The 23,983-nt window shown below is 31.0% G+C and overlaps 1 protein-coding gene across 2 annotated transcripts; it reads right to left on the reverse strand.

The window, feature by feature from the left end:
• Positions 1–2,258: 2,258 nt before the first annotated feature.
• Positions 2,259–22,828, reverse strand: LOC143072654 (meiotic recombination protein SPO11-like). Of its 2 annotated transcripts, none has more exons than XM_076247701.1 (13): positions 22,685–22,828; positions 17,506–17,631; positions 10,374–10,462; positions 9,686–9,752; positions 8,886–8,994; positions 8,165–8,251; positions 7,181–7,217; positions 6,706–6,815; positions 5,886–5,985; positions 5,156–5,193; positions 4,760–4,836; positions 3,877–3,988; positions 2,259–2,620 (listed from the first exon to the last, which is right to left on the reverse strand). In XM_076247701.1, the coding sequence occupies exons 1-13, from the start codon at positions 22,780–22,782 to the stop codon at positions 2,501–2,503; spliced, it is 1,170 nt and encodes a 389-aa protein (XP_076103816.1). In that variant the 5' UTR covers positions 22,783–22,828; the 3' UTR covers positions 2,259–2,500. The 2 variants fall into 2 exon arrangements, with proteins under 2 accessions (XP_076103816.1, XP_076103824.1); XM_076247709.1 differs by having other exon boundaries at positions 3,858–3,988.
• Between the last annotated feature and the right edge of the window lie 1,155 nt (positions 22,829–23,983).

Here is a 23,983-nt window from a genome sequence, read left to right on the forward strand (position 1 = left end):
TATCATAAACTGAGCCAAGACCTCAAAACAAGCATTTAAATTCGTTAAAAGGGTATCTAAGCACATACATACATACTCATTCAAACATTATAGTAGAAGCACCTACACCTACGATAAAAAAGAGGAGCAGAAGTTCCTCGTGCGCTGAAAATTTGTCAGGTATGCCCATCAATGAGCTCCATTATTTAATCATGTGTTTGTAGCAATGAGTCCAAACTGCAATTTAGTAAAATGAGTACTAGTAGTAAATTATTATTGAGATAGGACAAAGCCTACTAAAATATAAGTAAATATCATAGATATAGGATTGAAGATGTGGTATGATTGCCAATGAGACAACTCTCCATGCATAGATAACATTTGAGTAATACAGAGTCCCTAGATACCTTAAGTTCTCCAAGACTGACTCTTGAAGTATATTTGCCAATAACACTTCTTTATATTGAAGACAAAAGGAAAAAGACGTGAACATCTGTGTATTGCAGATCACCTAAATGTAACTTATTTTTCTATAATTAGTTATACCTGGCTACAGTGCTACATTCCATACTTTTTGAAAATTTGCTTTTCTACCCAATTCAAACATTGAGATTGGTTGCACCTGACAATTAAACAATATTTTAAACTTCAGGAGTTTCATCACAGCTTTGGTCTTGTTCTATAGCAACTACTAAAATACCGTCTTGATAATTCACAGTAATATTGATGATATAAATAAACACAACTAAAGACGATTTTTCGACATTCTTTACTAAAAAAACTGAAATTGTTCCTTTTCAAATAGATTTATTCAAAGTGCAACATGAAACACTTCAACCAGTTGGTATTGTAAAAAGTCTTTTGAATAAGTACAGTTAGGTGAAGTAATTTTGAGAAATATCTACATACTTGGTCCTTGGTCATCATGGTAAAAGGTTCGATAAGTGATTTTCTCAGTAAAAGGCAAGTTGAAGCAGAAGTTAATGTTGTCTGCCACACCTTGTCAACTTAAAACAGCTTAACAGCCTTATTGATCATTGTCAAGAGTGTAACTACCTAAAACTCCCAAGGAGAGCAGTGACTCAAAATCAGCATATTGGTCCAGTATCAAGACATCCATTTATTGTTGACTGTCATGAAAGTGAGAGGTTAAGCTTGCTATAAAACCAGGTTTAATCCACAAGGTGATGCCTGTACCAAGTCAGGAATATGACAGCTGCTATCCATTTGTTAGACATGTTTGAGCTTTTGATTTTTGCCATGTGATTAGGGCAATCCGTTTTGAACTTTCCTTAGAGTTTTATTTTGTTTGTTGTTTTACTTATTTTGATATCACAGCTTGGTCAAAGGATCTACTCAATTAACCAGTTACTTATGTTAACATTTGCAGAAGGTCTCCCAATCATATATCCCTGTAAATATTAAAAGCATTTTGCCATCAGCATCAAAGATTGGCTCATTCAGCAATGTTTTCATCTTATCCAAACTAAATGAGGATAGTTTGCAACTTTTATAAATCATTCCTGTAAAGGGTGGTTAAAATTAAACTATTTGTTTAACAGGTTTTAGAGAAGAAGATGAAATGTAAAAAGTATACAATAATATAACCCCCACCCCTACTCCAAAAAAAACCAAAGTATGGCTAGAGGGCCTGGTTATTAGTGATAATGGAGTGTTGCTACATAAAAAACTGTAAAAATATCTTAGTTATCATTTATACCGTAGTTGTATAATTTACATATCTTAGTTATCATTTATAGGTGTATAATTTACATACCTTAGTTATCATTTATAGTTGTATAATTTACATATCTTAGTTATCATTTATAGTTGTATAAATTACATATCTTAGTTATCATTTATAGTTGTATAATTTACATATCTTAGTTATCATTTATAGTTGTATAATTTACATATCTTAGTTATCCTTTATAGTTGTATAATTTACATATCTCAGTTATCATTTATAGTTGTATAATTTACATATCTCAGTTATCATTTATAGTTGTATAATTTACATATCTCAGTTAACATTTATAGTTGTATAATTTACATATCTCAGTTATCATTTATAGTTGTATAATTTACATAATTCAGTTATCATTTATAGTTGTATAATTTACATATCTCAGTTATCATTTCTAGTTGTATAATTTACATATCTTAGTTATCATTTATAGTTGTATAATTTACATATCTCAGTTATCATTTATAATTGTATAATTTACATATCTTAGTTATCATTTCTAGTTGTATAATTTACAAGAAATGTAAGTACAAAAGGTTTAGAGTATTTTTATTTAACGATGTGTAACCATGATAACAAAGATAAAATATAAAATGCCAGCTTTTCAGGCCACAATAATTAAATAAACTGCCAGAGTTTCAGGCTATCACAGACATTAATAAGTTCAAATCTGGAACTATTATAGAATTTCCCATAATACATCAGTCATATCCATCCACTGTACTGCAGTTTTCCAGGAAGGTAAACACCGGATAAGTTCCCACAATACATCAGTCATATCCATCCACCATACTGCAGTTTTCCAGGAAGGTAAACACTGGATAAGAACATCGGTGATAAAGAGTCTAAGATCTGTATTTCAGCCTTCACTTTCAATTCCAACATTAGTTTAATCTGAAGGAAAAAGCAGAATGATTATAACACACACAAACAACGATTGAATTATTTTTAGAAAAATAACAACTTTAAAATCAACTTTAAAGATAATTGCTTTCGTGTGATTGTCAAGTAATTTTTATGATTTTCTCTTCATCAACACTGTTACAGTGCTTATCTGATTGGCTTTGCTTTTACTTTTCCTAATACATTTGAGCAAAACACTTTCTGTTTCATGTTGGGGGATTTTTTTTTCAAAATTTGATCAAAACTGAAAAATGGCAGCCCATTGCCAGAGAAAGATTGCTGTATGTATAATGCACTTAATTGTAGCCATATTAAAAAACTAAAGACTATTGTGAGAAAAAAACTTTTTCATACTATATATACTTTTTACTTGAAAACACTTTACAATAAGATGATGTGGTAAGAATGCCAATGAGACAACTATCTGTGTGAGCAATGGACAAGAATGCAAACATCATCAATGTACTGCCTTTTACAATGAGCAAACCCCTTATACACAGTATTCAAGCATTAAAAATTCCAAGGATAGCAACATGTGAAACCATTAAAAAAACAAAAAACTAACTGCCTGTAGTGAGTTAAGCTACAAAAGAGACAGAAAGTAACCAAACAGCGATCACATATTTATTTGTCACCAACCTCCCCTAACCTGTCCATGTAAAATGCACATCTATATATGCTAAAATTCTATAGAAAATTAATTTACATAATGGAATACTGCAGGAATGAAACCAGTTGCTCCGGCTGGTTATATTCCGGACCTTAAAAATATTTTCAGTTGTCTTAACCAATTTAAATGTTTGTGGTGTGTCTGTCCAAGATCAATTCAGTACAACTTTTATGTTTATAAAATTTCAATCAGGATGCTAGTAAAAGGTTGACACTCCTTGTTTTGAAACAAAAAGTCTCAAGTCTTGAGTCTGTTATGGTTGCACTAAATATTAAATCTTGATAGAATTTGGGTCATTTACTTTCCAATAAAAGTTTCTGCATCTCTATACTTGAAGATTTACTCAACATGCATGCAATTCTTATTTTCGCATATATATACCGGTAAGTGCTTTTATAATTTTTTTCTAAATTTATATAAATGTATAGTTCAAGGTGTTAAATCTTTTGTCCTTCATTGTTAAATACACTTTTATTTCAGGTTCTTCAATGAACATTTAATACCATTTGTGACTACTGGAATTCTCTGTACGGTATCTTACATTATAAATGAACCAACTTTTTGTAAATACATCTACCTCTTTCTCCAGTCCTGGAAAACTTGACAAAAATGGCCTTGAAAGTAAGTCAGAAATTTTGTTTTTATCTCCACTTGTAATGGATATGCACTTATCTACATCTATCCCAAACCTAGAACATAAATAAATATCCAGTCAGAAAATTTTATTGTTTATCCATTTATAGACTATGAATATTACTATTCTTTTTATATGCTTCTTTATTATTAAAACTTACCACAATGAATGTCAAATATTTTATAGCAAGAAAAGTCATGTTCATACCTGCAGTAAAAACATTTGCTGAAACATAATTTTATGAAGAAGTATTCTGAGTTAAATGCTTCTTATTTGGAATGTAAAAGTGTTAACAAAAGCACATTAGAACATCATACTTTAAATGTGCCAATAATCGAGGCTTTTATAAACCTATAAAATTACAAAAAGAGGCATTAAATTCTTTTATTGTATAGCAATATAATATTTCCCACAGAATGTAACCAAAATTTAGCGTGCAATAAATTCCAATATTGCACTAGTGCAATAAATCTTAGAAATTCAACGACAAAATCTTTGTTTAAACCAATTTTTACTTTCAAATATTATATTGCTATACAATAAAAGGGTTATTGCATGAATATTGGGGAATATTGTCCCTTGTATAAAATATATTGCACTCGCAAGCTCGTGCAACATAAAATTCTACTCGGGACAATATTCCCCAATATTCATGCAATAACCCTATAATATGCTACAAATATGAAATAACAATTTTACCTACCTACTTTTATGATTTTTGACACATGCATTAAGCTGAGAACTGAGTGAAAACCAAATAAGCTGAAAAGTAATAGAGATTGCTCGTAAGAAATAGAGAATATTTTATTTGATGTTATATATTTACCTTTTGATATCTGTTGGTAAAATACCAAGCCATCTAACAGAAGGTACAGCAAGATATTCCGACTCAAATGCTAGGGCCTGCAATTATAAACAAATTGAATTCTTATATTGTTTAACTGCCATTCAAAATCATTTATATAAGACACAAAATGTTATTGTACTTAATCTTGTTTATTGAACTAAATCTTCATTTGTTTACATTTATTTAATTAATCAAACTGCTGCATAGGGTATAATATAACAATTCCTGGTAGCAATCTTAAGACAACCTTAAAAAACAAAAATTTCCAAAAGGATTATCGTTTGTCTTTGCTAAAAAATTCTTATAATATTAACTTTTTTGGAGATATCACTGATTGATGCCATTGAAGCTCGTGTGTTGAAAATAGTTACTTGCCTTCGATCCATATTTGTAGATCAACATGATTTCTATTCCTGAAATTGAAATATATAATGTGTAATGTATAAAACAATCATATGATTTATTTCAAGATGGGAGTTTACATAACGCAACAACAAAAATAACCTAAAATGCAACAAATTAGACATGATTCTATTAAGAGCACCCATGGTACAAAATGTAGTATATGAAACAATTATACATGTACATGCTAGATATAAAATTGATATTTAACAGACTTCAACATGCTAGATATAAAATTGATATTTAACAGACTTCAAAGTATTTAGTAGTGCAAGGTTTGGAATTCATTTCTACCCTGTTTTCTAGTGCAAAAATACAAATAATATCTGAGAAAGGTTTCTCTATTTATACTGCAACTACTATGCTTTTCATTTATGTAATAACAAAATATTCCATTGAATAGTGGTTTGTATATTTAAATGAGAAGACTAAAATTCTGCAAAACTGTAATCTTTTATATCCTTAATAAAAAGAATTTCTACCATAATAAAGGCTTTATATGGACAGAAACTTCTGTTTAAATATATTTTGACTCTGGTTATTTGGCACTTCTTTTTTCATGTGATTCAACATTCATTTGATCCAGTATATTAATTTTAAATGACAAAGAGACAACCATTCTTGCAAAAGAAATCAGTGCTGACATCTCAAAAACAAGTACTAGTATCCGCTAATGTGACTATAAGTATTTAAAAACACAAACCATGAGGATCAGCATCCACCAATGCCAGCATAGGTATATGGAATTTATCCCACAGAAGTTTCAACAGCAATCTGGTATTCATGTCAGGAAAACCTTTTGCCTTAATAAGTAAGAATAAAAACAACGTTCAAAGCTGATTCAGACATAAACAAGAATGTGTCTACAGTACACTGATGCCCCACTTGCACTATTATTTTCTATTTTCAGTTGACCGTGAAATTGGAGTCAAAACTCTAATTTGGAATTAAAATTAGAAAGATCATATTAGAAAGATCATATCACAGGGAACATGTGTACTAAGTTTCAAGTTGATTGGACTTGAACTTCATCAAAAACTACCTTGACCAAAAACTTTTACCTGAAGCAGGACAAGACAGATGGATGAACAAACAGACGCTCAGACCAAAAAATATAATGCCCCTCTGCTATTGTAGGTGGACAAAAGTGGGGCATAAAAAGGTAATGATAAGCACATGGGCATTTTCATTTGTTGAATCCTTTCACATTTAAAAAAGAACATGGTCATAAATTTTGCATACAAGTTTTGAATCCTCAAAATATCAGATATAACATGTCAATATTTACTTAAACACTGAAAAAAACTGTACAATATGATCATTGTCAAGATTCAGCATCCTGTCGCACTAAACTCTGACCAACAAGTAATTTTTTTGGTGTTATTTATAACACCTTATAGGTGTTATGTAAAATTGTGTTGTATCAAGTCCACTTCAAAAAGGTAGTAATTATTATTTTGATGTCTGATAACATTAACTTAAAAGCTACTTCTATAATTGACAGAAATGTGTAATTTACTTACAGTAACCAGTATACACTGCTTGAACTTGAGATGAAAGCCATCATCTAATAACTTCTGAAATGTAGCATCCTTCTCTATAATCAAGACAAACTTTGCATTTGTTTGTAGGAGTTAGAAATTTATTAAGGAAACATAGTGCATGTTATATTTCTTTTTATTAAATTTTGAAAAAGAATAGCATATACAAGCTGAAGTCAAAAACTTATTAATTGTTTCCAATTTTAATCTTTTACATAATTCTGCCAGTTGAACATGTTGAAATGAAAACTGTTGATATGTTAAGACAGTTATATATTTGTACTGATATTTCTAGTTATTCTTTGAACAAAAAAATATTCAGGGAAATTTCTCATTGTCACAAAATTTCTTTTCCAAGCCAGCCTGCCTATCTGACCAACAATGTGAAAACAACAGAAGAATAAAGCTTCATTGTTCTTTTTAATTATGATAGATTTTATAGCTTTTTAAAGGATATAACTTATTCCCATTACATGTGATGGCACCATGACACCCTGAAGAAAAGAAAAAAGTTTAGAATGGTTGTAGAATATATGTATACAAAATGCAAGATAATACATTGAATTTTCTTCTCTCCTGCCTAAAATTCAATGAAAACAATTGTCTAGAAAGACTACTTTTGTTTCTTTTAGCATTTGAATATAAAATCATTTCCCAATATATTATTACTTTTACACTTAAAATTATTAAAAATTACATAAAAAACTAGTTGTCTTTGCAAGGTAAATTATAAATTAGCAGATTAACTAAGTTCTGAAATATTTTTAATATGTATAATATATATTTAATATAATAGTTTTAATACCTAAATTAACATACACATCACAAATACAAAGTGAAGCAAACATCTTCCAGAAAATTTTAACTGTTGGGCATCTTTTATGATTTTCACTCAAATTTAACATAAATGTTAACTCCAGTTATCCCCCCTTTACTGTTAAAAACTTATTTACCACATGCACTGTTCTATAATGTCTACTTTCTTTGAGTTAAGTTTCAGTGAATCTACCTGATATATTAAGGCCTGTTATAAGTTTCAACGAAATAGTTGGATGACAGAAGGGAAAAAGTTCTTCCATTTTAAGAATTTTTTTTTTGAAGAGATGACCTACCGTATTCACATTAGGGCTGTTTCTGAATTACACATTGACGGGCAAGAGAGGCATTTTTTATAAGACCACTACAGGTAACACCCATAAAATAAAAATTTCCATTTTACTCATATTTCTTTCAAAATTCTTATCAAAATGCAACCACTGGTATCTAATTAATTTTGAGTGTCTCCCAGTCCCATCTCCCCACCTGACAAATTTTGGGATAGCCCTTACTTGGGATATTTCATCTTACTTGTCTTTATCACTACAGGACTTTTCAAAGGTTAAAAGTTTGCTCTTTGTATTAAAGGATTTTCATATTCCACTAAAATAAGAATATACCTTACATTTTTTGTAGAATTACAACTGGTAAAATTCCCATCAGCATCTTGGAAAGATAAATCACCAGCTAGTAATCCTTTAGATGTTCCAAGCTAAAAAATATGTAATATGCATTGTATCATTGATGCCTACTGATTTTGGGGCTAACATGGTTCATAAAATTCACTGACAATAAAACTTTGTAAGCCTGGCTTGCAGCATTCAGTGTGGCTACAATATCATGATGCAAAATTGCTAGATTTTTGAAAATAAGTAATTGTTCAATTTTACAATTATTTTTCTGCACCATGCTGTCAAGATTTGTGAAATTTCAACACAATACCAAGTCATTTCATGGTTATATAAACCAGAGGGGGGTTAGGAGGGGTCCTGATCCCGAAATCCTGAGCTTAAAAAAATAAAATCCTGACATCCTGAAGTTCAAAAAAAAGAATTACCGGATCCCGAAAGGGTCAATCACGAAATCCAGAGCTTAAAAACACCCGATCCCAGTGTCCTGATAAAGGTCCTATCCCCCCTCAAACCAGGAGAGGAAAATTTTGTTTTTACGAACAGCAGCATTGTTTTATTGAAGTAAAATGATTTAACATTTTTAAGGGAGATAATCCATATGATACTGCAAACTGAAAAAGTTATGAAATACTTTCCATTTTAAGTACCCATTTGGCGAGTATCTTCATTCAAAGATTATAAAGTTTCCTATAAAGTTTCAGAATGCCTTTATACCACATGCAGATGCCATCTTGGGATCTGTAACATACAAGAGATGTTATCAACAGCTTCATCAACAGCCATCTGATTACCAAAAAATGTTGGATCCTGATAAAACAAATCTCTGAAACAGACAAAAATGGCAAATAACATATACCGTCTTCAATGTTTTCTGAGCAGTTCTTTAGAGATGTGTCTTCAAAACAAAAAAGTGTCAAAAAATATCAATAGTAATTTAATATTCTACAGCTTGTTTGTTGAATGTGTAATAGTCTCTTGTAAATTGTTTTTTTCATATGGTGTAGTATTTCCTGGAAAAGGTTTGGGATTATACCTTTTTTTCAAAGAAAATTTTATTAAAAAATATACCATTCCTTGCTGTCAAGTTCAAGGAGTGAGGTATGAAATATATGTAGATCAACTTTTGTATAGTCATGTAAATACAATGTATTTGTCTTTTTATTCATTCCAAATGAAGAAAAAAATATGAGAGATAATCAAAGTTTGAAAAAAGCCCAAATGTATTTGAATGTAGCACTCTTATGTTTTCTTCAAATATCTAGTGGCTAATAAATAATTGTTTTCAAAAACTAAATTTTTTCATTTTAAAACTTATGTCCTTAGTCTTCTAAAATGTATCCTGCATCTAACTTTGATTATAGTGAAGATGACACATAAACAGTCATATCTAAAAATGTGTTCAAACCTGTTTTGATTTGTTTAATGTGCTTTAAAATTGAAAGTGAGCTTAACCCCCTTTCCATACAAAATTGTTTGAAAACCTTTGCAATAACCCTAAATTAATGCAATTTTACCTTTTGGTACAGTATTTGTCTGTTTGGACCAAGGTAAACATGATTGACATAACTTTAATCATCAAGGCTACAATAGAAAATAATACAAATACAAATATTTTTATTGGCACAAACTCATTAACAATAAATGGTTAAGACCTATGGCATTACATACAACTATAATAATTGACATGGTAGAATAAAAGGTTCCATGATAACATATCATGCTAAATTATGAAAAGTTACAAAATGATGTATCATATAAGTTCACTATTTCTTATATTTAGACACTCTGATATGAAAGAGGAATATAACATTATAATGCATACCTGAAAATGATAAAAAAAAATCCTTTAGGGTAGAACTTTAGTTTAAAAGGTCAGTTCAAGTTTTATATGGGTATGGAGTAATTTATTCAGAAGTGCCATTACTTAGATCAATTTCCTACTATTCACATGATTGCTGTCTCTTATGTATCTTGTAAATTTCCTGTCTATCACAATCAAAATTAAATTTAATCGATCAGCAGCTCAGCTAAAATCTTACTGTTTTAATTTATGAGTGAACAAAACGAAAGCTCCACCAAAGTCACTTAGGCAGTGTGTACAAATACTGTAAATTATTTCTGAATTCACAGTACATTTTGTGTACATGAAGTTCAGATCATTACCACATGCAAATCAATTTATAGTGTAGAAATTAAACATACCAAACTTTTTTGTTGATTGAGGAGACTCATATCTGACAGTAGTCATTTTGGGATCATTCACCATCTGTAAGCCAATATTCTCTTTAAAGCTGAAATATAAGCAAATTTATATATGATTATGACTGATTGATATGTTATGAGCAAGCACCAACTCATCTTGGCAATCAAGTGCTTGCTTAGAACAAAACAAATATTACATATTCCTATAAGCTACAGTTGCCCATTTTATTGAGCTTTTTTTTAAACTAATATTAAAGATTGTTCCTATGTTTCAGATCCTATCTATCTGCCAAAAATTTGAACTGATTGCATATTTACAGTTATAACTGAACAAATTCTTGTCTTGGCATACAATCTTAACTCTAGCGTTGACATTGCATATTTTACCAAGAAATTTTTAAGAAACACTGTCCACAGAACATGGATGCCCCACTTACACGTTCATTTCCTATGTTCAGTGGTTGTGAAATTGGTGTCAAAACTCGAATTAGACATTAAAATTAGAAAGATTACCGGTATATTAAAGGGAACATGTGTACTTAATTTAAAGTTAATTTGACTTTAACTTCATCAAAAACTACCTTGATCAAAAACTTAACTTGAAGTGGAACACAGGGATTAATGGACAGACAAATGAACAAATAGATGCACAAACCAAATAACATAATGCTCCTAGGTGGGACATAGAAACAAATATGTAGTGTAATATGAGGCGCCGTTTTACTATTTATTACTTATTTTCTGATATCAAAAAATGATTTTCTGATATCAAAAAATGATTTTGTGATATCAAAAAATTGAATTCCTGATATCAAATAATCATTTTCTGATATCAGAAAATAAGAAATAAATGAATAAATGAAGGCTCCCTGTGTTCTAATAAAAGCATTCAAGCTCACCCATGAGCCCAAACATAAGGAAATATGTGAAATAATATTTCCGGTATGTTTCTGGAATGTAACGCTATACGATGTTTGTCATTTTATTTATGGCAATTTCTGACTCCATTGTTACAAAAACAAAATGCTTATACATTTCAAGTTTAAAAACATGATTTAGACCTCAAATTAGTCTCTAGAAAACTTCTATTTAATAACAATATTTGATTAAAGAAACATGTACACTAAAAGTTTAATCTTCTAATCGAAACTGAACGATTACTGATCCAACTACTCTTAGATGCATGATTTTTATTTTATTAGTTGTTGATGGCTTTGGACTAGCTGTCAGATAACTGTAAGTACTCTCAGATCTGTTCCTAGTGTCTTTTTTGTTGTTGTGATGTACAACTACCCGGCGAGGTCCACTTGTATATTTTTGTCCATCTGATTAGTTAAGCCTTTTTCAACTGATTTTTATAGTCAGTTCTGATGTTGAACTGTTATTCCACTGTCCCAGGTTAGGGGGAGGGTTGGGATCCCGCGCTAACATGTTTAACCCCGTCACATTATTTATGTATGTGCCTGTTCCAAGTCATGAGCCTGTAATTCAGTGGTTGTCGTTTGTTTATGTGTTACATATTTGTTTTCGTTCATTTTTTTTTTTTATATATAAACAAGGCCGTTAGTTTTCTCGTTTGAATTGTTTTACATTGTCATATCGGGGCCTTTTATAGCTGACTATGCAGTATGGGCTTTGCTCATTGTTGAAGGCCACACGGTTCAACCTATAGTTGTTAATGTCTGTGTCATTTTTGTCTCTTGTGGACAGTTGTCTCATTTGCAATCATACCACATCTTCTTTTTTATAAGTACGAAATTCGAGTCCGATGCACTAAAAGACAATATATTGAAGATTTTTGAAATTATTATAAAATATTCCATCATATTTACTTTTGCGTAGAATAATCCCAATCAAAGGAATTAGTCAACCTAAGAATTAACTAAATACTGGAAAATGTTTTAACAAAACTTGACTTATTGGAAACAAATATTGACGTGTTCAAGATTAGATACGATGGCTGGATGATATATTCATGTTCAACTGACGTAATACACGACCTTTTCGCCTCGACCATTCACGACTCCTTGCGGACTCCATCACGACTCCTTGCGGACTCCATCACGACTCCAACCCGACCACTAATTGAATACATACACGATAATTCCGACCAATTCATGATCTTTACTCGGCTAGCTAGACCACATCAACTATACTCGATCTCAGCCTGATCTCGGCCAGACCAGATCGACTTGATCACATATAGGGGTCGTAGGGAAAGTTGGGCATTTGTCGGGTATGTACAATTTCAGTATGAAAACGTCTCAATTTTTTTATATCACGCGCTGCAGCGTATCGGGCATTTTTAGTAAAATAATAATAGAAATAACAATAATAGATTCTTTATCTAAAGAAGGCCGGTTAACTCATATAGAACTTGTCTAATTTTTATTGAGGCCCTTGTTGTTACCCTTGTACGTTCATAAGTACGTATACGTACATCCCAACAGTTAGTGTCTGTTCTCTAATTTTATTTTACCTCAACCAAATTTTATGAAACGTATACACAATGCTCAATACCATAAAACACAGATCAAGTGCGAATTTGGGTGGTGTCTCTTTATAACGTTATATGCAAGCTGGGGCATTATCTGTGTCCCATGGACACATTCTCCCTTTTTTTGGTTAGATTCAGAAGTGCATAGAAGGTCTGAGTAAAATAAAACATTTAAAATATCTACATGGAAATAAAGCAGTTGGATATTTTAGCAAGGTGGTTAGAGCTCAGATAGACCGGTTAATAGCTGTGACGGAGCTTGAAGAGAGCGTAGAAGACGAACAAAAAGGGGTAGACGGCAAAGGGAACCGAGAAATTTAGGTAATGCAGTGGCTGACACGGCGATCACTGTGTCGGCAGTATAAATTGTAATCACAAAAATACTTTAACTCCTAGGAAAATTCAAAACGGAAAGACCCTAATCAAATGGCAAAATCAAAAGTGTGAGAGACTTGCAGGAGCTCAACAAAGGGGTCTTTCTGTAAGTAAAGTAGGATGCTGATTTGTTATGGGATTTTTACTGCTCTTTTCTTGAAAAAGACACCACAAAACAGTGGCGGATCCAGCCATTTTAAAAAGGGGCGTTCCCAACCCAGAGTAAAGGGGTGTTCCCAACCCAGAGTAAAGGGGTGTTCCAACTATATGCTCCCATTCAAATACATTGATTGGCCAAAAAAAAGGGGGGTTCCAACCTAATAATATTGCAAAAAGTGGGTTAAGATGTCACATTTTCCCAAAATTTGACTAAAAATAGAATTTCAATCCCCTGGATGATGCCTTTTCTGAAACTGTTTACATATATCTATCACGAATTCAAATAAAAATCATTTGTCTTTTGTCTCATTTTTTTTTTATAAAGAATTGCGTTTAAAAGCGTACAAAAAAGTGTTTGTAAACATTTGACCGTACGGTGACATATACTAGCAGTTGTTAATTTCTGTGTCATTTGGTTTCATGTGGAGAGTTGTCTCGTTGGCAATTATACCACATCTTCTTATTTTTATACTACCAAAATTTCTGGACTTACAGAAAATGCGAACAGTCAAACAAAAATAGCTTATTAAACAGGTAAAATATAATATTGATGTTCTAAAAACTGACTTTGAAGGCTAAATTAGTCAACAGCTGTCTAAGAATGAATTTTAATGCACAATTACTTTCATATTTCAAAAATACTCTGGGGACAAATTGCAACACCAAGGATCCCCCCAGGTTTTATTTGGTTTCGTGTTGCTAAGTTTTTAGCTTTCTATATTGTGTTATGTAGACTGCTGTTTGTCTTCTTGTCGGCATTACGTTTTTTCACTGTGGCAGAGGAAAATAAATAATTGCTTATAAAAGAAACTGGAACGTATAATTGCTTTTCAATGAAGAAATACAATTGTTGACTTTAAACCTCAAAATAATTAAAATGTGAGATACACAAACGTACAAAACTTCTAATGACTAATGAAGCCACACTGTGATATTCTTTAATTCCTTAAACAAGACCGAAACACTATAAACAATGTTAGGGCTCATGGGTGCGTTCAGAAGCTTTTATTGAGACACAGGGGGAATTCATTGATATTTTTCTTATTTTCTGATATCAAAAAATCATTTCTTGATATCAGGAATTCGAATTTTTGATATCAAAAAATCAATTTTTTGATATCAGAAAATGGATTTCTTGATATCAAAAAATGATTTTCTGATATCAAGAAATCGAATTATTGATATCAAGAAATAAAGATTATTTTCTGATATCAAGAAATCGAATTCCTGATATCAAAAAATGGATTTCTTGATATCAAAAAATTGAATTCCTGATATCAAGAAATATTTTTTGATATCAAAAAATATTTCTTGATATCAAAAATTCAATTTCTTGATATCAGGAATTCAATTTTTTTGATATCAAGAAATATTTTTTGATATCAGAAAATGAGGAATAAATAGTAAAACGGCGCCTCATAGTGTAAAGATAAGAAATTTTATAACTTGAAACATAAAACAAAGATTATACTTTTTTTAAATTATTTTCTGATGTCTTATAGCATGTATTGTATAGTAACTGCCAATTACTAACTGCTAAATGTAATTTTATTATGATTGCAAATTTTGCTCAACATTTATGATATTCCATTTTTATAGGTTTACTTTGATTATTAATAGAAAGATAAACAACATCTTCTTAATTCATCTTCACAGCATTTTATCATATGTGGTGTATGTGCCATTGTGGTAAATGCAGACACTGTTGGGAATATTTAAAACTAGGGATGTAAACAAGTACTCGAGTATCGCTCGGTAGAATTGAGTATCGATTACCAAAATGATACTCTACTAATCGTTTTCCTGTTAGAATGTTGTTGTTTTCTTAAATTTAACAAAAAATATTTTTTATTGAGAGCACCTCCCTGGATATTATATATTATTTAATAAACAGCTGCGCCATGAGCGCATGATACGCCCGACGTCTTGTGTTGAAGTTTTATGCAATAATCATAAATAGTTTCTGAGGAAGTTTTAAGCAATAACCATTTATTGTTTTTGAGACACAGCGGGACATGTGAAACCCCCCCCCCCCCACCCTGTTTTTTTTTTACAAATATCACTAAAATAAAATTTTGAATCAAACCAAAAAGTATACAGATCTTTAAATTAGTCTAACAAAGAAGTGTGTACAGTTTTAAGCAATAATCATAAATTGTTTTTGAGATACGGCACGACATGTAAAAAAAACCCTCCCCTTTTTTACAAAATACTCAATAACTCAAAAATAAAATTTTGAGTCATCACTAAAAAGTATACAGATCTTTAGATTAATATAACAAAGAAGTGTGTAAAGTTTTAAGCAATAAACATAAATCGTTTTTGAGATACTGCACGACATGTAAAAAACCCCTCCCCCTTTTTTACAAAATACTCAATAACTCAAAAATGAAATTTTGAATCATCACCAAAAAGTATACAGATCTTTAGATTAATATAACAAAGAAGTGTGTAAAGTTTTAAGCAATAATCATAAATTATTTTTGAGATACAACGTGACATGTAAAAAAAACCCTCCCCCTTTTTTACAAAATACTCAAAAACTCAAAAATGAAATTTTGAATCATCACCAAAAAGTATACAGATATTAAGATTAACATAACTAAAAAGTGTGTAAAGTTTTAAGCAATAATCAAGAAACGTTTTTGAGATACGGTGCGACAAGTGAAAAAAAACACACCCCTGTTTTAGTTACAAAGTGCCGTAACTCAAAAAGTTTAAATCTTATTTTCACCAAAAAGTATACAGATCATTTGACCATCATAAGAAACAACTATATTAAGTTTCATGAAATTTGGATAAGTAGTTCTCAAGTTACTGTGCGACATGTTTACGCCGGACAGACGGACAGACAGACGGACGGACGGACACCGGACATTTGTATACCATAATACGTCCCGTCAAAATTTTGACGGGCGTATAAAAATTGATAAAAATTAGAATACGATTCAAATGTTAACTGTCAATTAATTCCTCAAAACAGAGGTATATGTAGGATATATGAATAAGAGCATTTTCCCAAGGCTGACACTTTTAGCTAATCTTAGTCACTCACCTACCTCTGTACCGTCAGAGCATATATTTTCATCAGCAGGACTGTTGGTTACCTAACAAATTTGAGAAATCGCTACGTCCAAAGTTAACAAGATAATATTTTTGAATAAGAACAAATTTGTTGCACTTTGTATCGACCCTCAGAAAATGATTAATGGCATCAGTAAGTTATAATTATCACCCCTTTGTTGATCATTAAATGTGTTTTTATACGGTTTCCAAATACTGATGTTTGAATAATAGATATTAATTAATTACTTGACCAGTTTACATAATTAGTACATGTAGTAAATGAGCTATAATTATTTAATTATGGTAAAAAAAATTCCGACTATTATCTAGTTGAGTACTAGTTCTAGGTATTAATGATGAGGGTTTTACCATCATAAGAAAATAAACTCATCATAGATACCAGGAATGAAATTTTATATTAACGCCAGACGTGCGTTTCGTCTACAAAAGACTCATCAGTGATGCTCGAATCAAATAATGTTAAAAAGGCCAAATAAAGTACAAAGTTGAAGCGCATTGAGTACCAAAAATTCCTAAAAGTGTTGCGAAATACAGCGAAGGTAATCTATTCCTGAGGTAGAAAAGCCTTAGTATAACGACCTAAAAAACATTAAATGGTATAATTTTGTGTTTCCATTTTGTAAATGTTTTACCGAGCCAGTACTCGAGTATCGCTCGATAAATCCAACGAGTAATTGATTAGTAAATCTTTACCGAGTTGACATCCTGAATTAAAACACAAAACCTTTCCCCAGATTTGCTGTTCCAAGAAAAGACAGATGGCAAAACATTATTTAACCCAGAAGTTAACAAATTCATAAAATCAGTCTTAATAGAACTTAGAAACAACATAAAACTTTAGAATTAACAGTTATCATGAAACAAATAATACTGTTTATGTCATTAGAGATTCGGACTACTGTTTATCAATACTTATATGTCCTTTGGTAAACACTTCAACTTTCAAGCACATTTAGACAACAATATATAACAGTTCTACAAAGCAATTTTTAATTACTTTGGAATAGTTGGTACCTTATATTTTCCCATGTAGATCTATTGATGTGTTTCATGGTGGGTGATTCTCCAGAGGACATCTGTCCCATAACATCATTCATCACTGTTTGTATCTTTTGTAACACATCAGCTTTGCTAAGAATTCTGAAATATATTGTATCCGACATTTAAAAATATATATAAGTATTAAATCTTTTACAAGCATGTCCACAAATTTTTTTAGGGTATGGTCACTTTTCACGGAACCCAACAGTTCAGTTTATTGCTCTTAAATTGAATGAGCGATTTTAAGAAAGCACCAAAATAACAACTTTTAGACCTATAAATTATAATTATATATATATAACCAGATGCTCCGCAGGGCGCAGCTTTATACGACCGCAGAGGTTGAACCCTGAACGGTTGGGGCAAGTATGGACACAACATTCAAGCTGGATACAGCTCTAAATTTGGATTGTGATTAAATAGTTGACACAGTATAGGTTTCTGACACAGAATGAATGTGGTCTAATGAACTTAAAATTTTTTTTTTGCCTTTGAGCAATTCACTTTGCTGTTGAATATTAATCCTCTCAAAAAAATGTTCGCAGAAATTTTCTTTTTATTTATGAAATCTGAAATGAGAAAAATTTAACCCCCCCCCCCCATTTTTTTCTCACATCCCCCTTTCCCTTTTTCCAAAACTGATCTCAATTCAAATTTCTAATGGAGTTTGCAACAATAACTACTCATTTAAATACATCATAAAATATTAAAATGTAACAAAAGGTGCTTGTTATCACTGAATGGTAAAGATTGTTTTAATTTATCAGTTGGTAGTAAAAGTGAATATACATTGTATATTGTATAAAACAATGATTTAAGTTGACTCAACTACTATTCTGGACAAAGAAAGATAACTCCAATCAATTGAAAATTTCTTGCTATTGCACAATATTGTGCAATTAGATATTTCTGGCTATTGCGCAATACTGTGCAATTGAAAATATTTGCTATTGCACAATACTGTGCAATTGAAGATTTCTTGCTATTACGCAATACTGAGCAATTGAAGATTTCTTGCTATTGCACAATACTGTGCAATTGAAGATTTCTTGCTATTGCTGAATACTGTGCAATTGAAAATTTCTTGCTATTGCACAATACTTAATATAATAATTTTGTATCCTGATTTGAACCAACTTGAAAACTGGGCCCATAAACAAAAATCTAAGTACATGTTTAGATTCAGCATATCAAAAAAGCCCAAGAATTTAATTTTTGTTAAAATCAAATTTAGTTTAATTTTGGACCCTTTGGACTTTAATGTAGACCAATTTGAAAACGGGACCAAAAACTAAGAATCTACTTCCACAGTTAGATTTGGCATTTCAAAGAACCCCAATTATTCAATTTTTGATGAAATCAAACAAAGTTTAATTTTGGACCCTTTTGGGCCCCTTATTCCTAAACTGCTGGGACCAAAACTCCCAAAATCAAACCCAACCTTCCTTTCATGGTCATAAACCTTGTGTTTAAATTTCATAGATTTCTATTTACTTATACTTAAGTTATGGTGCGAAAACCAAGAATAATGCTTATTTGGGCCCCTTTTTTGCCCCTAATTCCTAAACTATTGGGACCTCAACTCCCAAAATCAATCCCAACCTTCCTTTTGTGGTCATAAACCTTGTGTTTAAATTTCATTAATTTCTATTTACTTATACTAAAGTTATTGTGCGAAAACCAAGAATAATGCTTATTTGGGCCCTTTTTTTGCCCCTAATTCCTAAACTGTTGGGACCAAAACTCCCAAAATCAATCCCAACCTTCCTTTTGTGGTCATAAACCTTGTGTAAAAATTTCATAGATTTCTATTCACTTAAACTAAAGTTATAGTGCGAAAACCAAGAAAATGCTTATTTGGGCCCTTTTTGGCCCCTTATTCCTAAAATGTTGGGACCAAAACTCCCAAAAGCAATCCCAACCTTCCTTTTGTGGTCATAAACCTTGTGTCAAAATTTCATCGATTTCTATTCACTTTTACTAAAGTTAGAGTGCGAAAACTAAAAGTATTCGGACGACGAAGACGACGACGCCAACGTGATAGCAATATAAATTTTTGCGGTCATATAAAAATAAATATAATGGATGCCAGGCATTAAAACTTTTCCAACTGCATAATATTGTCTGTACTCTTAGTAGTTTTTGAGGTGTATACACATTGTCCATATATTATCAATTAATGAATGTATCTGTATATATGATATCTCATTTATTTTAAATTGTGTTAAGACTAAGGGGCAAAGAAAATGAAAAGGGGGGGGGGGGTGTCATATGAAAAGTTATTTACCACCAAATAATGAAATAGTATATACAGAATAATTACAAAAAAAAGAATAATAATTGTGAGCCTGCTATTTCTGCCAAAGAATGGGAGATTCATTATAAAAATTTGCTTGCTTCAAGTAATAATGATAAAACTGATACAAATCAAAATATAGAGAACAAAAATCACAACTTTTCTAATACATCCCTTAATGTCCCTATTACATGTAAAGAAATCAAAGACTGCATTAAGAAGTTAAAAAAGGGAAAATCTGGAGGTCCTGATTTGATAATTAATGAATTTCTAAAGGTGGGGTCAAACACTCTAGTTTTACTTTTGACAAAACTTTTTAATAAGATACTTAACTCAGAAAAATTCCCCAAAATTTGGAACATTTCTCTATTGACATCAATTTATAAATCTGGTGACCCATCTGATTGTGGGAACTATAGAGGTATAAGCATAACAAGCTGTCTTGGTAAAGTCTTTACATCCATTTTACAAAAACGACTTAGTGATTTTCTTGAAACACATAATTTATTATCTTCAAATCAAGGTGGTTTTAGAAAAAAATACAGAACTGTAGATCATGTCTTTATTTTAAAAACAATAATAAACAAATATGTGTTTAAATGTAAAAAGAAACTATATGTGTGTTTTGTAGAGTTTAAAAAGGCTTTTGACAGTGTCTGGAGATCAGCTCTGTTCTTAAAATTACAAAATAAAGGAATACAAGGCAAATTTTATAATATACTGCATGACATGTACTCTAATACCTTATATTCATGTAAATATCAAAATATGTTTACCAAGCCTTTTCTTGCTAATCAGGGAGTCAAACAAGGTGACAGTTTAAGTCCAACTTTATTTAATATATTTGTTGATGACATAGGAAAATACTTAGAATCAAACTTAACTAGTGCAGTTAATTTAAATGGTAAAAAAGTGAACCATTTATTGTATGCTGATGATTTATTGTTGATATCAGAATCTGCAGATAGTCTCCAGAACTCTCTTGATTCTTTATAAAAATATAGTACTGAATGGAAACTGGACGTGAACCTTAAGAAAACAAAAATTATAATTTTCTCTAAAATTAAAGTAAATAAAGAAAACTTTTACTTTTATTACAGTTCCAATGCACTTGAAATTGTTGATTGTTATAAATACTTAGGAGTTGATTTTCATAGCTCTGGAAAATTTATACAGGCAGTGTCAAGCCTCTCAGATAAAGCTAAAAAAGCATATTTTGCATTGAAGTCAAAACTACCATATAGTGAAAATTTGTCTGTTAAGACTTGGCTCCAGCTTTTTAATTCAATGATAACTCCTATTTTAACTTATGGATCAGAAGTATGGATATCAGAATTCAAACCAAATTTTGAAGCATTAGACAAAAGTAAATTAGAAAAAACACAAAACTCCATATTTAAAAACATACTTGGGGTTCATGGCAAGTCTTCCAATCTAGCAGTGCGGTGTGAACTGGGCACTTTACCCATTAGCATTAAATGTTATCAACTTATGTATAAATATTATGAGCGTCTCAGTGATATTGGTGAACGGTCTGGTGGTCCGCATGAAATTCTCAAGGCTGCTTTTGAAGTGGACAAAACTCTCACAAATAGAGAAAATTCATGGTCTTATAAACTATCTGAATTAATGAAATATATTGGAATACCCTTTAACAAGCATTGCAATAGTAATTTCAAACAGAAACTAGAAGATTTCTACAAAAATAAAATTATATTTGAACTTTCTAAGATAAAAGATGGAAACTGTGGTAAACTTTTATTTTTTAGTAAAATTTATACTAAATTTAAACAACAAGAATATTTAAATTTTAATATTCCTAAATACCTTAGAAAAAAACTCACTAAATTAAGAATAAGTGCACACTCATTAGCAATAGAAACTGGGAGGTATGCAAGACCAAAAATACCATCTAATGAGATATTTTGTAAATTTTCAGGCGCGGATCCAGAGGGGGGGGTTCCGGGGGTTGGAACCCCCCCTTTTTTTTGGCCGATCAATGCATTTGAATGGGAGCATATAGCTGGAACCCCCCCTTTACTCTGGGTTGGGAACCCCCCTTTTTAAAATGGCTGGATCCGCCCCTGATTTTGCACAGGAAAAATTGAAAATGAGATTCATTTCTTGATTGAATGTCCGCAATATAACAAAATTAGATCTAAATATAAAATTAATGATATTAATTCAAATAATTTGGATGAAAATTTTACCAAAATGTTAAATCCTATGTCTGAAAAGGAATTAAAATCTATTTGTATGTATATTGAAGAAGCTCTTGATTTGAGAGACCACCATACCGTTTCATCAGATAATAATCTTTTACAGTAGTTTGTGCATATGCATATATATATATATATATATATATATATATATATATATATATATATATATATATATATAAATCTTATATTGTGTGTTTTAAGTAAATATATGGAAATCTAGAATAATACTGAAATATAAGTTTATGATATCAATATCAGTTTATAATGTATTTGTATACATAGAATTGGCTCATGACTTGTTACATGAATCTTTATTTCATTTATGTGTTGTTTTAATATTATAATTGTCTGTATTTGGATCACGCCTCTATTGACTTTTTTGTGCTCTTTCCAATAAAATATTGAATTGAATTGAATTGAATTGAATAAGTACAATATTAATTTGTTTGCTCATTTGTAATTAATTTGACTTAATGCCTCCAATGCTGTACAAATGAATACGAAATAGAAACAATAGTGAATAGAACCATTTCTCTTTCACATGTTTTTTTTTTTATAAAACAACATCTGTGGAAAGTTATTCATTATCCGGAACAATCAATGGCGTATGAGTCGAGTGGTGGATTTGTAAGACCTTTTTGGAATATTTGCCGGCTTATAATTTTCCATCGGAAAACTGTGATACAGTTGATCAAGACAACTCCAAAATTCTGGACGTGCAATGGGATCCATTTCGTCTGCTACCTAATTACACCCGAGTAGTTCCGAGTAGCCGCACGTGTTTTGACATAGGTGCGTTCTAAAGAATCATTGGAGACGCCGACCATTCGTTGTTTTTTTAGGGAGGCATGTGTTTTTTTTTCAACATATAAAGATACATATAAGGCAGCAACCATTTGATTTTCTGGGGGGGGCTATGGTTTTTTTTGGAAAAAAAAGTTTGTTTCCAGGTTTTGGTGAAAAAAATAATTTGTTTTGGACCCTGAGAAAAAAAAATTGTTTGTTTCACCCTCAGCTCCCACTATATGTAATGCTAAAATTGAAAGAAAAAAATTGTTTTCGGTTTGTCGCTAAAAAAAATTGTTTGTTCTTCGCCGAAGGCGAAAAAAAAAGTTTGCACAGAAAAAAAAACCATAGCCCCCCCCCCCCAGAAAATCAAATGGTTGCTGCCTAAGTTGATATAACGATACAGATAAAAAAAAAAAAAGGTAAATTGTTGAATTCATTTTTTCCTACCTTTTAAAATATTATTTTAAGAAATTCTGAAAGCAAGCAATTTATCTAACTAATGTTCAATCCATTAAGGATGTACTAAGGTGAGGTTAGGTAAAATTAAGAAATTAAGAAATAAAAATTGATACTTTAAGCTGGTAGAGCTTCAAATATGGAAAAAGATAAGCTAAAAATATTGATAGGTCATAGACCTCCTTTTCGAGATATTTGCGATTTAAAATATGGCGGGAAAAGGCTGACTCGGACTTTTACCTAAAATTTGCATTGGTATTATTTGGGTCTCAAAACAAAAGAAAGAAAATCAAGAATCCTCTAAAATTTAGGTAAATAACTGTTCATGAGCTGATCATGAGCTATTAAGTCTTATATGAAGAAATAAATGGGTGTTATGGGGCAAAATATTTTACATTGTATTGTATGGAAAAACACCAAGGAGTCCGAACATTTGACACACATCCCAAAACCTCACCTATTAAGTACATCCTTAAGGGGCAAACCATTTAACTAAAAAAAAAAAGGGGGGGTGTATGTGTTTTTTTTGTCTGAGTCAGATTTTTTTTTAATAGTTTTTCAACGCTTTTAATTATTTATTTTTTCAATGTGTAACACTACATGTATATGGGGAAAATGTGGATTCAGAATATTTTTTTTTTGTCATTTGCTTGGCCAGATTTTTCTCTCTAAGGGAGCTACCATTTTA

Source organism: Mytilus galloprovincialis, chromosome 1, assembly GCF_965363235.1.
Source record: "Mytilus galloprovincialis chromosome 1, xbMytGall1.hap1.1, whole genome shotgun sequence".
Lineage (NCBI taxonomy): Eukaryota > Metazoa > Mollusca > Bivalvia > Mytilida > Mytilidae > Mytilus > Mytilus galloprovincialis.

Bases quoted from the DNA above. Each gene is read 5' to 3' on its own strand.
- LOC143072654 (XM_076247701.1), bottom strand. From the start codon at position 22,782: ATGGATCCCATTGCACGTCCAGAATTTTGGAGTTGTCTTGATCAACTG. The intron at 10,463-17,505 runs GTACCAACTATT...CTTATATTTCAG, and splicing joins TCTACATGGGAAAATATAAG to CTTTAAAGAGAATATTGGCT. The intron at 5,986-6,705 runs GTAAGTAAATTA...TTACTTATTAAG, and splicing joins AGCAGTGTATACTGGTTACT to GCAAAAGGTTTTCCTGACAT.